At 38.5% G+C, this 18,619-nt stretch overlaps 2 protein-coding genes across 3 annotated transcripts in view; one reads left to right on the forward strand and one right to left on the reverse strand.

Annotated features, from left to right (window-relative positions):
• Positions 1–151: 151 nt before the first annotated feature.
• The window catches only part of qrfprb (pyroglutamylated RFamide peptide receptor b), a 21,192-nt gene continuing 2,724 nt past the window's right edge, over positions 152–18,619 (reverse strand). Inside the window, exons 2-7 of one of the 2 annotated variants that reach the window (XM_020605018.1) lie at positions 6,696–7,242; positions 4,592–4,750; positions 3,960–4,021; positions 3,237–3,490; positions 2,342–2,439; positions 152–2,175 (exon numbers count right to left, since the gene is read on the reverse strand). In XM_020605018.1, the coding sequence (XP_020460674.1) occupies positions 1,778–2,175; positions 2,342–2,439; positions 3,237–3,490; positions 3,960–4,021; positions 4,592–4,750; positions 6,696–7,242 (1,518 nt within the window). In that variant the 3' untranslated portion in view covers positions 152–1,777. The remainder of the gene's footprint in view (positions 2,176–2,341; positions 2,440–3,236; positions 3,491–3,959; positions 4,022–4,591; positions 4,751–6,695; positions 7,243–18,619) is intronic. The other variant, XM_020605020.1, reaches the window with a different exon arrangement.
• tbata (thymus, brain and testes associated) lies at positions 11,072–15,566 on the forward strand. Its single transcript, XM_020605021.1, has 9 exons — positions 11,072–11,137; positions 11,376–11,634; positions 12,285–12,455; positions 12,576–12,664; positions 12,927–13,076; positions 13,489–13,570; positions 14,460–14,625; positions 14,713–14,753; positions 14,947–15,566. The coding sequence occupies exons 2-9, from the start codon at positions 11,442–11,444 to the stop codon at positions 15,027–15,029; spliced, it is 975 nt and encodes a 324-aa protein (XP_020460677.1). The 5' UTR covers positions 11,072–11,137; positions 11,376–11,441; the 3' UTR covers positions 15,030–15,566.

Consider the following 18,619-nt stretch of genomic DNA (forward strand, 5'->3'; position numbering starts at 1 on the left):
GGTGTCAACTCTTCTTCTTCAGCCTTGCTTTATTAAAGTTCAGCCCCCTTCCCACTTCAGACATTTTGTGGAGTCTGTAACTTAAGATGCCCCATCTGAATTTAACTCGGTGTACAGAAAACAAACAAACAAGTTGTAATGTCATCATTTTATTTGATGCGAGAAAGAGCACAATCTTTAAGAAATGCTATTGACCCAGCTGCCAAAGGACAGTACCTGGGTGACATAAAAAAAAGTAGAGCCTACTGGCATCTAATGCTCTCTATTAAAGAAAAAACAAACAAAACACAATTTTAAATTAATTAGCTTTTTGGTGCAACATCCTAAAAATCTGCACAGAACTGTGAATAAAAGCAAAGCTGCCATTGCTGAACATATTACAGAATGTGTTACTATACACCAAAAACCATATTCACCTCAGTCATGTTTAACATTGCAAAATAGTCCACAGCACCATTAAGCAAACATATTAACCATGTGTATGAGAGGCCATGTTACACATCTGATTTCTGCTTTTTCTTACTTGGCTGTTTTATTTTTACTACAGTGGTACAATAAAAAATGCTGTGATTTATTTTGCCATGATTAAACTGCTACACCAGTCAGGGTAACTTAAAATGGATCTCATATCTAACATCAAAAAGCTTCACTAGTTCACTGCACATACTCTAGGAAATGAACCAGATGTTAGTCATAAAATCAAAACAGTAATTGATGTGTAAGTAAGGCTGAACTGAACAGTTGTATGGAGAGTATATTTAAAGGATAACGCTGGTCATTTTCTATATCAATGGTATTTTCAGCAATCTCCATACAGAGACTAAAACCAACAATGAATTGCCTCTACTCACGGTTAATGTCTGACAGTCCTGGATTATTGCATTTGTCTGCGCCATAGACCTCTATTGTTTTTTGAAAATGATTAAAAACGTGTTGGTGAAACACTGCTACACTGGGAGACATTTCTTCATTAGCGAACACCAGACCTGGGCGTGAGGACCTAGCTGAAAGTAAATAAAGCTGAAGATTGCAGAAAATACTAGACTCACTAGCTGCAGGAAAAGGAATCAGTGGATGATAATGGATGGATGGATAGACCATTAATATAGAAAATGTTTGGCCCTATCCTTTAACTCTGTTCTAAACATTGTCATGTAGTCCTTTCATGAAGACATGAACTCCGACCCCAAACCGATTTCAAAGGAGTCTCAATGGCAACACAGTTTGCTATTGAATTTACCTGAATACACATAGCTGACTTTAACTAATGCAAATTTAACTGCAATGTAAGTCGAAGCATTATCCTTGGCCACCCTTTGCTCTTTTAAAAGCACAGCTATTCAAAGTCAGATGTCCTCTATGGCATGCTGCCATTTCCAAACAGATCCAAATGTAGCATAATACCACAGTGATGACAGTTCTCCCTTCAGGATTCCTCAGACACTCTCGGAGAGGGGCTGAACACTCGTGCGGATTTCAGTCATTCCAACAGAAAGGATTTCTTGATGCAGGTAATATACTGGTGTTTCAGTGTCTGACTGCTGGTCCTGACTGCTTCCAGTATTTGTATTTATAGTACAACTGCCCTCTTTTGGTTGGGATTCCTTCATTTCCTTCCAGCTGTTCTCCTGACCAGATTGAGAAAACATTCCCACTTCTGGCAGTGGAGAAATGTGTTTTTAAGATGTTTGCTGACACTCTTGCAGCTGCCAGTGTTTAATGCAAACAAGAGGGTTGAGTTCAACACTAAATACCTGCACTTTGAGCCACATCTTTCTCATTTGACTTGAGAGGAGCAGCTTGCAGGGAGCCCTGTTTGGATGGTGGAGATCTTTTCTCCTATTATTTCCAGGGAGCTCTCTCCCTGTGATGAACTCAAAGGGCCTTTCTCAGCTGCGTGGTGTCTCGAGCTATTGCCCTCATCTGATTCCAGGAAGGCTTCTCTACTTTGGGGTTTGATAAACTGCACGCTCAGTTTGGGCGCCGCAACAGCGCCGCCATGCTGATTTGGTTTTCTGATGCAGTAGGAGAGGGTGGAGAGACAACTCTTTTTGAAGTTCTCATTCATGAAGGCGTATACAATGGGATTGTTGAAGCTGTTAAAGAACCCGATGGCCTGAACAATGGCGATGATCATGTTGAGTGTGACTTCATCATGTTTCTGCTCCAGATCATCTGGACAGTTATATATAGGTAGGAGATCACAACTCCAACTAATGAACCGCACTGAGACTTTAAATGAATGGCAACATGCAGTCAAGCTAAGTCAAGAAATAGTTCCCATTTCCTTTTCACATGAAATTCATTTTGACTCTATAATAATGCATCCAGTGATACTTACAGTACTCAAAGAGCATGTGGACTGTGTGGAACGGTGCCCAGCAAATGGTGAACAGCAGAACAATGGTGATCATCATCTTAACAGCTCTTTTCTTTCTCCTGTAGAAGGTAAGGTAAGCAGAAGTCATTTACAACTGAAGAAAAGTTAATGAAAGACTTTCGTACTGCAGACATGTTGACTGGAAATAAACAGACGCAACCAATAAGATGCAATTATCCATGTTGCTTACCCTACTTTATATGAACCAAGCATACAGTAGTCAGACATTACTGTAGCGATCATTCTGTTCAAGACTCAATTTCTAGGGCTTTTATTGTGAAGCAACTCCAGCTTTGTGCTGCCTTAAAGCCACCTATAGAAAGTCACATAAAACCACTTAGAATAAAAATTGTCAGATATGGTTTCATACAAAACGTTTAGAAATATTACATCCACTACTTTTCATTCATTTAAAAATCCTTAACCATGCCATGTAGGCCTTTTATGAAGACACGATCTCTGATCTCCAAACGAGTCTAAACTGCAACAGAGTTTGCTATTGATGGTGAATACATATAGCTTAAATAATGCAGACAAAATAATACATACAGAATAAATGTTATATCTAAATGATGTTTATCTTACACCTCTCCATGGTTCCTGTACACAGAAATCCCCATTCGGTCTCCTGCAAGACCCATAAAATGATGCGTTTGCGTCACCTGGTGGAGGCTGTTCTTTTATTGGTTGATGCAACGTGTCATTTTGCATCATCTAGAGGAGTCTTGCAAGAGACCAAACAGGTGTTTTTGTGTACAAGAAGCCAAAAATGTATTTATTCAGGCTTCCAGGAAATGTGCTTAAAAAAAGCATTTTTATGTGGTGAAGATGCACTAATAAATACTCTGGGGGTCACCTCTGCTGTATAGCCCACCTTGAGATCTTACTGATCTCTCCGTGGTTCATGGTGTTTAGGACTGAGGAGTCGCCCACCCTCTTGCGGATCCACAGCTCAATGCCAATACGTGTATAGAGAAACAGCATGGCTGCCAAAGGAAGCAGGAAAAGAGCCACCATGATGAAGGTGGTGTATGCCTGCCGGTGAGTCAGGGAGCGCCAGCTCTCCTGACAGCACACGTGGTAAAGATCATACAGGAAGTCATACTTCACCTGAGAGAGGGAGGATAAAAACCTTTTAGTCCTGGAAAAAACAATCGAGACAGATAAGAAGCTCTTACCGACAGGGTAATATGTTCTGTATGTGACTGAGGAAAACGGTCTGTGTTATGTAATTGGTTGCACCTCATAGGACTAAAGATGAACTAAAGTCTGTGTGATGTTGTCCTGCTAACACTAAGTGTGTGACTTTGCTTTGCAGTTATATTTGGAAGGTTGGTGGCTCAAAACCTGGCTTCTCCAGTCTGCATGTCGAAGTGTCCTTGAGCAAGACACTGAAACCCCCAGTTGCTCCCGGTGACATCACTGGTGTGTGAATGCGCCAGTGCGAATGGCCATGTGAAAGCGCTCTGAGTGTGTTGCAATGCATAGAAAAGTGCTCTACAAGTATAAGACCATTTACATCTGAAAGAAACTAATGGAAGGGATTTTGTGATACGCTGCTCTGAAGGGCACCACTCACCTCCAGCTGCTGTACAAACAGCATTGGTGAACCCACCATCACTGAGGTAATCCACACAAGCCCTGCAGGATGCAGACAGATTTGTAATACAGCTACACTCAGCACATAAAAACGTTTGGTTCGAATAGTACATCCAGTTTCATAAATACTATACCTGCCAAGGAAATTCAAAGCCAGCATCATGCATGTGACACAAATTATTTTTTCATGTAATCAATCTCTGCAAGATTCCACATTTCTTTGTTTTCAGCTCCAACAGTGTAAGACCACAATTTCTTGAAATATAAGCACTTAACAACATAGTCACAAGATTATTATTGTAGTTCCATGCTGAAATGTATGGCAAAACTCTAAGAGAAATAAATTGAAAAATGTCTAAACAGGATGCTGGATTTGGAAAGTGTGTGGTGCCTCTACCACACAGGGATTTTTGTCTTATCACTACTCTAATTTGAGCTTTAACACTACTCTTCCATGAAATGCATCTAATTTAGTGTGCTGAATACTGAATGTGTGCCAAATATGCAGGGTAGGCATCATGCACAGGTGACACCTTAACTGCAACTTCTAACTTGTTTACAGGACACACCCACTCCTAAGAGCATAAGCCGTGCTTGAAAAACAGTGAATACCTAAGATTTTATAGGCTCTCTTGGACGAGTACTGCCTCCTCATTTTCAGAGGGAAGACGATGCCCTGGTATCTCTCAATTGCAATGCAGGTCATTGTCAGTATGCCTGTCACTATGGCTGTAGTCTGCACAAAGGGAACTGTCTTGCAAACCAGAACCCCTGCAGGCAAAACAGAGAGAGAAAATAATTAGTTTGTTTGTTCGTTTAATAATTAGATCCCCATTAGTAGCAGTTGTTCTTAGAGTCCTTATACAAATAGACATACAATATATGTATATACACTGTAACAATATTAATTACCACCCTTTTACAAACAATAATGAACACAGGGACCACACATATTTGAGAGCTAATGAAACACAAAGGCACAATCTGAGTGCAAATTACAGTGTGTATGGATCATTTGGTAATTCTGCTCAGATTCATCCTGAACTGATGCAAATATAATAGGAGCACAAGCTTTGAGTTGGAATTCAATTACTATAATAGACTGAATGTCAGCTGTCAGTTATATTTCTGTGAAGCATCCTTACTGATATTCACAGTCACAATATTAAATATAACTGTTGAATATAATGGAATCCAGTCCAGCAGCAATGCATTGTTATCCATCCATAAAGTTAAGAAAGGACTTCCAGTGACACTGAGTCAGAGAGGTGGTGATACAGTGAATGTACTGTCAGGTGCCCACCTGGTTGACATAGTATCAGAAAATCTTTTAGATATAACGCAGCACAATGACAGCATCTCACATGACCGCATTAAAACAGCTGAAGCAACACCTCCGACTCATTGTTTCTGCAGGAGTGTTGCACAGAATATCATCCAGCAAAGTCGATCTTTTTCTTTTTTCTTTTGATCCACCTACCACATTTAAATTCTCCAACTGGAGCAACCTTAGGTACCTTTAATTGAACTGAAATGCTACTACACCACATTAAATTACATTTTTAAAAACTGTCATATATCGCAAGTTTCTTAGAAATGTGTTTGACACTTTCATTATCAAGTCACTAGTAATTTATTACCAGTATACTCACAGAGCTTAATAAAACTAATAAAACTGCTTACTGCATTAACCAAACATACTCCATCGGTTCAGTCAGTTGGTACAAATTGGTATTTTAAAACCATTTACATAAGAAAACTAGGAAAACTTGTGCATTCCAGACAAAAATAAACTCCTCACTCAGGTTAATGAAAACAACATGTATCAAATAAGTGACAACACAACAAAGATAAGTGAAATTGTATGGCAGATCTACTTCAAACAGAACAATCTGATGCACTCTTTAAATAATCCAATATTACTGAAATATACAATATCAGTATTCCATCATTAATGCAAACTATGTTTGAGTTATGCATCACACTTACTGCACAAAAACACAATTAAAGTGCAGAAATAAAATTAATTTTAACAAACCCTACTGAGGCATCAAACTTTAATTGCATGATCATTATACTGTGTCTGCAAAGTTTGACATGAGCATCACAAACTCAGCCACAGGTCCTCTTCATTCATTTAAATTTTGTTAGTGAATGCAAAAGCTATTCAAGTTACCCTTGCAAAATACAGTTCCGATATTAAAGAGTGACAATGATGTGGGGCTCATCGATGCTCCTATTGATCTGTGTAGAAATGTTTTATTTCAACCCTCTCTCCCTTTATTGGAGCAATGGGACAGACTTAGAGGGTTTAATCAGCTGGCAGTCTCTTCAGGTTTGTGGCTCAAAACAAATAGTCTGTTTTATTTATACTGAAAGCTTGAGGAGCCAATCATTTAGATACATGACCTCCTGCTGCACCTACCTGGATCCTGTCTAGAAGTTAATTCGCTAAAGGGATCGCTTGTTTGTAGGGCTCCTTACGTGATCTGATAATCCCATGCACTTTGCAACCAACGCACCTGTGGACTTTACATAGCCTGCATTTTTGTTTCTTTATGCTCTTCCTAGTTTAATAAGGTTGGGGCCAGGCTTCCAGGTGCAAATAAGAAGATATGGATTCTGAATGGGATTGTGCCTTAACTTCCACTATTCGACTCATTATCTGGACTGATTCACATTCGAGAAAATATAAGTTTAGAGATTTGCAGCTCACCCCCGAACCACTCGGACGAGATGTTCTGCAGCAAAGTGAAAGGTATGCAGAAGAAAGTGATCAGCAGGTCGCTGACTGCCAGAGAGCAAATAAAAATATCTGTCGCCGTCTGTATTGTCCGTTTCTTCACAACTATGTAGATGACCAAACTATTTCCAGCCAGAGCCAGGACGAAAATGACCACGTAGAGAATCACGAACGTGATCTTGGCGCCGTACGGCAACTCGGGGATGTAGACGAGCGGCTGGATGTTGTAAGTGTTGATGAACTCCTCGCGGCTCAGGTTGTAGTACTGGAGCATCTCCTGCAGCACTTCGGGAGTTATTTTGGTGGATTCCTGCCCCGAATCTGTCGATGCTGCTGCCATCTTGATACTCGCCTTCAATCCCGAGATCAAGGTGCTTGTAAGCAGAAGAAACGGGGTGGGGGATAGGTGAAGGTTCCGAGCTGAAACCCACAAGTGCGTCAGGATGCTGCGCTGCCTCCTGCGCACAGCAGGACCTGCTGCAGCTGTTGCTTTGCGAGTGGTGCGTGTGGACTCAGCTGACTATAGAGAAAGACAGAGCAATTGTAAAGTTGTAGGCTTACTATGTGTATACAGTATGAATATTTTTTCCATGTAGCCCCAGTGTATGCTCCTCCTGTAGAACTGTTTAAAACACTTAATTTTTCCATGTAGCCCCAGTGTATGCGCCTCCTGTAGAACTGTTTAAAACACTTACTGTTGTTCTGAATATACTTCTAGAATCTCCGAAGACCCTAAAAATCATTTGGATCACGAAATATTAAGTCTTCTGAATGATAAAACTGATTTTTGAGAAGTTTCCCAAGTTATATCTCTGTTTCTGAATCAAAACAAAGATGGTGGCCACAAACATTTGGACAGGAAACAACTTGTGAATCAGATTCAAGTATTTTTTCCTGAGCAGAAGACTAAACACATTGCATTCAGATTGTTAAAACAGTCCCTGGATATTCTGAAAATATAGACAGCATTAAGTAAAGTTTAGGTACAAGGGTAAAGTACTTCATTCATATTCATGAGATACTTCTCTGTTTCCTACTTATGCTACTGTTACACACTGTCTTAGCATTTTATCCCATAACTGCTCTGAGAACAGTTACACAGTCTCACATTAAAACTAAACTTTGCAGCAATCACTCATTACAGATTGAAAGTTTAAACTAGGAAAGATTCCTTCTTATATTGTTTAAATAAAAACAATATGTGGACATAAATACCAAAAGCAATGTCAAAAAATGAGTTAATTATGTCCAGTTAATTGTCAAGCTTATGCAATGTAATCAGTGCACAGCAGGTCAGCTACACAAGTGTATAGAGTGTATATACAACTGCTAATGACTCAGAACTACCCCAGTAACTGTCTCAACTTGATCATTCTTGCAGTTTGCACCAAATCACATAATTCTTTACAGGACATTATCAGAAAACAGGGACCACATGACAAGGCCTCCTTAAATTGCCTAGTAATTAGCAAACAAAAACGTGCATCAGAGGTAGCTTATGGTTCTTGCTTTTCGTTTCGTAAACAATGAAGGTCGGCCCAAACCCTATAAATGCCCAAAGGTGTGCAGCACAAGAACAAATGTCGGTAGCAGAGTTATAATTTATCCAGCCATATAATTCACAGAAGAGCAATATAATTACAGTTCAGTGTCCTTTGAGAAATGAAATATGAGGGTTTTCTTTAAAAATTCATGAATCCGTTGGATTTCCACTGCACATACTGTATAATGGCTAGGGTGTGACTAGCCATTTTGACAAAGCTGTAAGGTTCAGTTAACAAATAAATTCTGGAGTGACCGCATTAAACGGATGTTAAAGTAAAAAAAAAGTGTACTTCGCAGTCACAGGTCTCGTGCAGCTTTTTAAACTTTGTTGTGAGCACTTTCCTGCCTGGCTTAGCCATCAGCATTTGTTTACTGGTCTGACTGCCTTTGCCCTGCTGACAAGCCTCCCTATTCCCTTTCATCTGCTTTTTGGTCCAACATCTGTCATAAACTGCTAAAAAGCACATAAAAACCTAACTGCCATAGTAAATAGACAGGGATGATACTCTGTAAACATACCCATCCTACAGTGTTTTCCCAGGTGTGTTTTCTGATGTACAAAAGACTATATGAGAAAAGTTTGAGGTCGCTGATGTAGCACTTAATAGGAAATTAAGGTCACAGAAAATACTGCATTACCTCTACCTGTGTAGGTAATTTATGAAAGCAAGCAAAACCACATCAGGCAGACAATACTGCACACACTGTCTGCCTACTGTGTACTCTGTGTACCTACTGCCTAATTATGACTGGAGAAAGCATTGTGAAGAATTGATCGACTTCTTTAAAACATGTTTTCTGTCAAATCTGTGGGAGCCAAATGGTCTGCAACAGTGAGACGTGTTCCAGACAGAACTGCAGGCCTATCAAAAATATTCATTCACCACAAAAACAAACTGATGAGTCTATTCAGTTCTTGTTTTTGTGTCTAATGTCCAACTTCATTACTGCAAATGGATGCACTCTCAAATACACGCTTTTGTCATTTATGCCTTTAATCTTGAGTTAACAAGTCCTAGATTTTACAGTTGACACTATTATGTGGATTTTGAATGCTTACATGTCCTGGGAGACATATGCTAGGGGGATTCAGACTATTTCATCAAAATCTACCAATCTGGTTCATGTCTGGGTCTTTGTCTTTTCTCTCTTTACATACAGAATTTACTTAAACGCTGCTGCCATCTTCATGTTATGTTTAATCTGCTTAAAATGAATAAATACTGAATTACAAAAAAAAAAAAGTTGCTACCATCTGAAGGTACTGAATCTCTAAATGTTTTGTCTCTTATTTTAGTTTTTTGATGTGCTGCAGGCATCAGAACTGAGGTGAGAGTTTATTTTAAACAAGGAATAAAACTGATGAGATCAAATAATGTGCTGCTGTATCATTTTCAGTGTGATACAGGACAGATGATTTACAAACCACCATTTTCAGTTTTAATTTAGATTTTACATACCATCCCAACTTTTTCTGATTTGGGGTTATATTATCAGCTTGCATTAAGGTTATTTAAACAGCACTGATTAACAAGCCTTTCACTTTAAATAATGAACTCAGAGTACCTGATCTAGGTTCACACCTGTCTCGTGGTCATGATGAATACATGACCAATGATCCGCTTTTGTTGCTCATTACCTGTGTTCAGTGGAGCTTCTCTAAACGGTGTTTGGACTGTCAGAGTTACGGATGTTGTTATATTATATTACTCATATCAATTATTAAGCAGTGGATTTGCATACAGACCACTTTCTGAAAGGATTGTTCCCAGGCGCCATAATCCTGATAAGAAAGAAAAGAATACTTCTATACTTGTCTGAATTGCATTTAGTTCAAATTAACCGAGTACATTTCATTTACTCTGGGCTTCACCCATAGACGGTACAGTAGATGGACGAAACCTCCATGACATCACCCACTGGTTTTGAAGCTCAAGTCGGGTCCAGGTGGCAACCTCAGAGGCTGAGAAATGAAGCCAATGCCGAAGTGTTCACACCTGTTGTTCATCAAATGGCCGCTTGAAGCTGGCTCCACCAGACAGCCAGACCCCAGAGACTCCCATGCTAAAATACTCAACTTCACAGCAGAAAAAAAACCCATATTTACAGCCTGGCACCAAAATCGTTTTTGTTCTTTATAGCTAATTTCCCCTTCCATTACAACTGTACAGGGGGTGAGTTTTCATACAACTCACACATTTAAATTCTAGTTAGACTAAAGGTTATGTATAATTAAGTGAGTGTCAGGTGGGAGGGTCCCGCCACAGGTGGCTACCCACTAGCTGTCCAGAGAGCTCCACTCATGCTCCAGCAAGTGAAAACAGTGATTCTTTGTTTTTAGATACAAAACCAGTCACATGAAATAAAACATTTTTTAAATTTGATGGACAATGTAAAAAAATCATTGCCCATCCCCTACTATCTTTTTTTACTTAACTTTTAACTGAGAACTATGAATCACACAAGCCAGAGCCAACAATCCTTAGAAGATTAATCACCAGACTCAGAGTACATTTTCATTAATATTCATGCCCATATGTTACAGTAAACATTGTGACAAACTAATAAACTAATATTATAATGTGGCTTAAGGTGCCTCACTAACATTTGTTATAGTCTTACTTTAATCAGCTTCATTTCAAGCTTATGCAGATTACTGTCATCTTCACTTGACTGAATTCATTAAACATAGTAAATAGTTAAATTCTTGCTGCTTTGCAGACGGAAATCCTAAATGAACTGGTTCAGAGTGTCAGTCAATAACTGTGCACAGATGCCATTGTTCCTTGTTTAGTTCCAGGTTCCTTAGCAACAAAGGGAACACAGAGCATTAAGTACCAAAGGTTTTGAGCTAGAGGCTGTTTTCAGAGGTAAAGTGGCTCTTTGAAATTATTTTTCTATTTATCTATAATTATTTGTCTGGTATAACACAATAGATATATTTCATGGTCAAATTTGATATGCAAACTTGCAATCCTGAAGTAAATCATATTTCATCTAGCCTCTTGTTAGGAGTTAGTGTACAAATGTTCTTTAACATGTGTGGTCATAACTTTGCCTTCACAATATTATTAACATTTCTGTATTTCTATCGATCACTTCATAAAGGAACTTTGGCTTTGGAGCGTTTTTTATCCCACCATATTTGGACACACCCTGCTGCATTCACTCGGTATGTCAACAGCACACAGCCCGGACCCCCAGCAGATAACAGGAGAGACGAGCCATAGTCAAACTAATCGGCAGCCGTTTAACACCGAATTTGCCAAGATGCTGACGAAAAGCAGTCCACGCTTTGGTACTTTGAGTCATCACTCATTCTTCTCGCGGCACAACCCTCATCCACACAGGGTGAGGCACATTCAAGGTAAGCAGGCAACCATAAGCTTTATGGGCAACAATTTCATGTACTGCTTGCTTTTTATAACAGCAAGTTAATTTGAAAGACCACCAGCTTTCCTAAATCACAATAAATTAAATGTGTTGTGTTGTAGTATAAATGTCAGTGACTTTTCTGAACCTTTATTTATCATTTCCCTGAATGACTGCAGAAAATAAGGCAAGTCAGCAGACCACTCTGGTTCCAATCTACATCTTCAAAAATGTCTTAATAATATGCACAATATATAATATTTCTATTTATTTCACCTGCATTTCCCTCAGCTCTAAAGGCATTTTAGCAAATGGCTAAAAACCCTGATAATGAATGATCAAATCTGAAAGAGCCAGACTTTGAGACCAAAACAGAAGTGAAATAAAATGCGAATCTTGCTTACAATTCACAAATTATACATTTCCCGAGCAGCTGTACTGTATGTGCACCTGTAATTGCAATATGGCACATGAAATATACAATAGTGTTGTTGGCAGAAAAGTGGTTTCCTGCCCTGAGGTTGTGGTTATAAGTTGTTACCTTTAGTCTCAGCAGGGATTTTAATGGTTTTATTTAATCAATTTCACAAACTTCTGGAGCACCGTTCTTAAAATGTGTGAACTGTCCCACCCTCTTTCTCACAGGACTCAATGGTAGACCCGTTTGCATGGTAAGAGACGATTGGTTTGTCACCTCATCATTATTTCCTCACCCGCTTCTCAATAGCCACACCCACAGGAGAGCAGCTGACCCGCATTTCAATTTTCCACTTACTCAGAATCTTTTTGGCATGAGCAGTAACAAAAACAAATCAGGTACTTTTGAACACGCACATGGCCCTTGAATGTTCTGATTACCTTTCCAAAGCTCTGCGTTCAAAGACTCCCACTGAGCTTCAGAATAATAATTATTTTGTTTTTCTCTTTATTTCACAGCACTACTTTCAAAAGCATGGAGAGATGAACTTAAAGAACTTGCTGCCAAAGTCAATTTGTCTTCTGAAACACAAAAGGACAAAAAAGAGGTGTGTGTTTTGCTGTAATTTAATAGCACAAATAGCCTTTAATTGTGTTGTTCTTAGTCATCTTAGATTCTCAGTCATCAACGTAAACTATTAGTCAAAGGTTTCTTATTCAAATCAGTGGGACGGTGTGCCAAAACCTTTGACTAGTGGTGTATGTCCAAAAGTGCAGCAGCTGAACTTGTTGACCATCACTGGTACTTCACTGTTTTTGTGATTTGTAGTCAATCAAATTTTTGTTCTCCATCACATCAATGTATTCCAGGATCAACCTGAGGAGGAATTTGTCCGCCGAAAGACACAGTATTCAGCTGTAACGGGTAGAATCATCCCCCCATCCACCAAGTCTTACCAGTGCAGATCCCACTCCCAGCGCCTGGCTTATCCTCACCCCTTCCATGATCAAGAACTCATGGTGAAAATCTCCTTGACTGGTTTTTAGCTCTTCCATGATTTGAAAAATAAAAGTGTCACTTGGGGTAAGGTTGAAATGAGGCACAACCATGTAATATTTTACCGCACAGAAGGAAGGTTAGTGGCACATCAAAAAGAGAGATTCCAATGTTTTGAGCACACAGCTTTTGCCCAACTTACACTGCATTAGCTAAAACATCCCACAGCTCAACTCTGTCACTAGGCTTCTTGAAAACTTCACTAATAACATGAACATAAATTTGTCATTTGTAAGCTACTGTTGTGATTATCTGTGTGTATGTAAGTAGAATATCTCTTTATATACACATACATACATATATACACATGGGTCCCACATCCTCCGTATGTAACCCCTCCTCAGGTTTTTTATATGTCTACTGCCGTCTTGTCAGGTATTGGAGCTACTTTGTCAGATTCTGCAGACAGACTCCCTTTCCACAGTCCAGCAGTGGCTTCTGCTTGCAGGCCAAAGAGGTAAAATGCTTCATGCTACATTAATAGTGCAATTGTATGTAGCTTATACTACCATATCTTGCTCCTACGTGCTTGTCAACATCAGTTATTTTGAGACAAGAGTGATAGTGCTTTAATTATACAATTAAATCAGATCATTATTTAAAAAGGTCAGCAGAAGCCTGGCAGCTCCTATGACAACAAAGAGATAACTAATCATTTCCAACCATTGCAATTAATTTTGCCATTTATTTTTATGAAAGTGTTGCAGCTCCTACATTTCACTAGTGATTTTCTGTGTCAGAATATTTTAATGAGTACTGCAACTATTTAGTGTGGGGGGAGATTTTAAAAAGTGACACACAGCCCACAGAGGCAGTTAACAGAGAACCAAAGTGAAACCAGAACGTCCTGGTTGTGTTCCAGAAGGCAGAAACCCCATTCAAAATGAACAACTCGTTAAAACCACAAACGGTTTCAGCTACCAGTATTAAGTGTTGTTAGAATATGGAAGAAAAAAATCTAAATGAGACTGCATTGAGGTACTGAAGCTAGTGGAAAAGGCTAACCAGATGTGATGTCATGACTACAGATCTCTATATTACCCCTTTGCTGTTAGCAGGTGTATAGGAACAAACAAAGTAGTTAATTCAAGTAACATTTAATTTGATTAAACTAAATTAAATAACTAAAATAATAGTTTTGCTGAATACTTTTCAAAAAGATTAAAGTTTTTTTTTTTAATTTTTTTATTTTGCTGTTGTATGTCCCGGTCGTATTTCATCATACATCATAAATTTGCTGCTTAACATTTACAGTTTTTATTTTTTTGATAGCTTTAACTGCTCTATAAGTGCATCAGTTAATCATTTTTAAAGTCTTTTTTCTGTATTATGTTATGCATCCTCAGAGAAGGACTTGGTGATGGGGATGATCAAACAAGCTCTGGACGGTGTCGACCTCTCACGACATAATCAGCAGAACTTCCAGCAGCTCCAGGCTTTTCATCCTGGAGGGTCTCCGCTGGCGTACGGGCCATCATTCGATCAGTCATGGAGAAAACCAAGAAGAACAAGGTCAGGGTGGCCTCTCAAATGTTCATCTTGTGTTTCTGTTCCAAAACATTTCATTGTCATAGCTTTATATTGGATATGTCTCCATAGCTCATACCAAGAGAACCAAGCTTTCAGCAACGACAAACCAGGTAACTAACTAAAGTATTACTTTTCTCATTCTTAATGCTGTTTTTTACTGTGTCAGAACAAGTTGTTAGCCTTGTTTTGCCCTTTATAACTTTTTCACAAAGGCTGTAGACTTATATGCTACTGTAATTACTCTTTACCAGATTTATTTAAGTGTTTTTGATAATCTATTCAAAGTAAAATGTTCTTTTGCAGAGAGGATTGGAGATGCAGAGGTCCTTGAAGTCCACACAGGAGCTCAGAATGATTATTCACTTCAGAATGCAGAAAGTTTATAGAGTTCCCCGACTTTCATCATGGTCATAACTGTATTATGGTCTCTTTATTATGAAAATGACTTCGTTCACTTGTTTATTGCCCCCATTATACATGATATTAAGCATTTTCTTCAGCATATATAGCCTACTTTGTTATGTTTCTTAGAAACTCAAGCCAATTTAATGAGGAGGTGGCCATATTAGTTTTTATCTTCAATTCATTAATACAAAATCGTGTAGGTGTACTAGTTACATGATGCTACATAAATGTATATCCGCTGTCTGAAGGAGCTCATTGTAAAATTGAACGAAATGGCATGACCACTTGTGGGCCTGTTGTATGCAGAGAAGTGATACTTAAAAAGACCCTGAAAACTCCCCCCCCCTTCAATCAATGTCTTACTACAAATAGTCACATCCAACATCAACAGTGTTTTCTGCCAGTGTTGGGATAGTTCTTGTTATATCACACTAGCAATACCTGTATTCCCCCTTTCCTTTTTCTTTTTCCAGCTTTGACTGTTTACTTAATCACAAATATTAAATGTTAAAGCTTAAGAGAACTGTGCTGATTTAGTACTGTGCTCCTATGACACAGTCAGACGTGATGAACAATCTTTTAAAAACTGATCAAAATTAATACAACAAAAGCAGAGCTACAGTATTCTGTTTATTCCACACATTATTCTCCCTTGTTAAAACCTGACATCTACATTATCCACAATGCAGCTCAACCACCAACAATTCAGTAAGAAATGTGGGTGTGTTATTATATTTGGACAAAGGGATTTTTGGAAAGTAGGTTGTTGTGTTTTAGTTATGCAACGATACCATAATGGCATCTTTTTATATCATGAACATTGATTCAATGGACCCCTAATTTTAAAACTCACTACTAGGATTGTAACGGTACGATAACCATCTCAGAAAATATCACCGTATAGGATATTACAAAATGACTCATTATCAGCTACAATGACCCTCAAAAGAAAGAAAACAAAAGGGTCTTATTTTAGATTCTGAAAAATATCACTGAAGACATTATTTTACAGAATTGGCCTCAATTAAAAGACTTCTTCTAATAAACAGACCTGACTCTTACAATACATGAAGCATACATTTTCAACCTTCAACAATGAGCAGTGAGAAGGGTCCAATCTTCACCCTTAAATTTAGCCCACACCAGTTACTACCAAAGGGTTAAAGGGTTTTTCCACAGACAGTAGCCTAAACAGTTGTTAGCTTCCCACTGTTACTGGGTCTAGATGGTGAAAAACCTTGACAGAGTATAAACTGAATGGACACACTGTGTCAGCACAAAGTGGTTGCTCTGCAGCCCATAGACAACACAGAGTTCACCCTGGAGACACATACTTCCACACTTTGCACCAGAATATGCCAAACTAATACCCTAATGTTTCCCAGTATATGTGATCACTTAAAAAAAAAAAAAAAAAAAAAAAAAAAAAAAAAAAAAACAATTACCCAAATTATTCAGTAGAAGACATGGAAGGGAGTTTGTCCGACTGTACAACACCTGACTTTACCTTTAGTGTCTTATCAATACTGCTGTTGGTGGTATTCTGTACTTGTTTCAGTTTAACTTAGTTACTTTGATCTTTATTCCTCCTATAGTAAAAGGTTTATTATAGTGTACATATTATGTGATGAGACATAAGTTCTCAAGAAATTGAAGCCTCTGTGTGAATTTACCATTTAGATAACACTTCTTTTTGGAAAGCCAATCAAAAAAAAAAAAAAAGACATGAAGCAACTGCAAAGATCCACAAAAACTAACCAAAACACAGAAATGACAAATGACTCGCAAGGTGACTAAAAAGATTTAAAAACAAGAGAGACAAAATGGTCACAGAGAGATGCCAAACAGCCATAAACAGACGCAAAACAACCACACAAATATGCAAAAACTACTTTGAACTGGCAAGATTGACAAGTTCCTTGAACACAAAATGGATTGGCTGTAATATGTAACAAAATACACACTGGGGCTCTGCCAGCCTTCATGCCTAAGAATGAATTTTGTGTTATTTAACGAAGAACACTGCATTTGCAGCATACATTTCACCGACACTTCATGGACAAAATGCATTTTAATGACATTTCACTGGCAATTTATGGACATGGTGTCACCTGGTATCCTGATGCCGAACCAGAATTTTGTGTTCAAATGCCCTTCATCAAAAAATGTATAATGAAGGCTCATTGTGGAAATGATTAACATGTTAACGCTGAATAGTTTTGAAGGCCACGGATGCCTCCTTGCTAAACAAGTCCTTGCTGATCCGCTTCCCTTGTGCAACGACCACAGTTTGAAATCAGCTGCCCTGGTCAGCAGGTGAAGTTCAGCATTTGCGTCATGAATCCTTCTCACAAGGACACCTGTTGACTTCGGGTGATAAGAGACAGCTGTTTTCTGGTGCACAGCAATGCTTCTGCAAGAAGCAGGGGAAGAAAGGGCAGCACTGGGCCCTCTACCAATTATTTTACAGATTTTGACTATAACCCTCCTTATCACACACACACACACAAACACAACATAAACTAATTTACCTCATATCATATGAGGAGAGAGAAGCAGAGATATTAATAAATAAATGAGTGTGCAAAGCTAACTACAACCCTGAAAAAAAGTCAGTACAAATGTGAATGAATCATTATTATATACGTATATCTAGGGGTCATGACAGATATGCTTTCAAGCAGTGCTCACAGTAGGCACTTATACATTTTACTCCCAGGGTACAGTAGGACAGCACCACCAAAAACCCATGTTTGGGTGGTCCCAAATAATCAAAATCAGTTTTGTTATATCAGTTCTAATCATAAAACAAACTACATTACTTCTCCTCCCAGGACAGAGGAGTCATTACTTGCACAGTTAAGTTCTTTGTACTATCTGCAGTATTCAAACAAAGTATGTGACTAGTGTTGTCACGATACCAACATTTTGGTGCTGGTACCGGTACCAAAATGTATTTCGATGTCATTACTGACTTTATTTTAATAGAAAATCTTAGAATAACATCAAAATAAAATTCAAAATACTAGGCTTTTCTTATTGCACTCAAAAAAATTTTTTTTGAACAGTCAGTGTGAGTAAATAAAAAGTATGAAGTTAGAAGTTCTAACTTAGAACAATTAGAACAAATAAAATTATTTGAAATTAAAATAAGCTAGCAACTGTAGCAGCAAAATCTCTTATTTTCCTATCAACATTATGTCCCTTCTCCCTCTCTTGCCTACTATTGGGTGGCTGATTCTTTTGGAGTAGACTATCTACTGAGTCTGACTCAGGCTTTTTGTCTTGCTGAGATTCTTGGCCAAGAAAACCAAAAAGCCTAGGTCTTCCTCACTCAATCTAGAACGCCTTGCACTACAGATATTTCCAGATGTGCTGAAGACACATTCTGATGCACAGCTTGATGCTGAAATGCACATATATTGTCGTGCAAACTGAGCCAGGATGGGAAGATCAGACTCATGATGACCCCACCAGGCTAGGGGGTCCTGTGCAGCACTTATATCTCTTAACTGTTCATAGTCATCACACGGTTTAGTTTGTCTTTAGGTGTTGTCAATGTGGATGAATC

The sequence above is a fragment of the Monopterus albus genome, unplaced genomic scaffold (assembly GCF_001952655.1).
Source record: "Monopterus albus unplaced genomic scaffold, M_albus_1.0 scaffold69.1, whole genome shotgun sequence".
Taxonomy (NCBI): domain Eukaryota; kingdom Metazoa; phylum Chordata; class Actinopteri; order Synbranchiformes; family Synbranchidae; genus Monopterus; species Monopterus albus.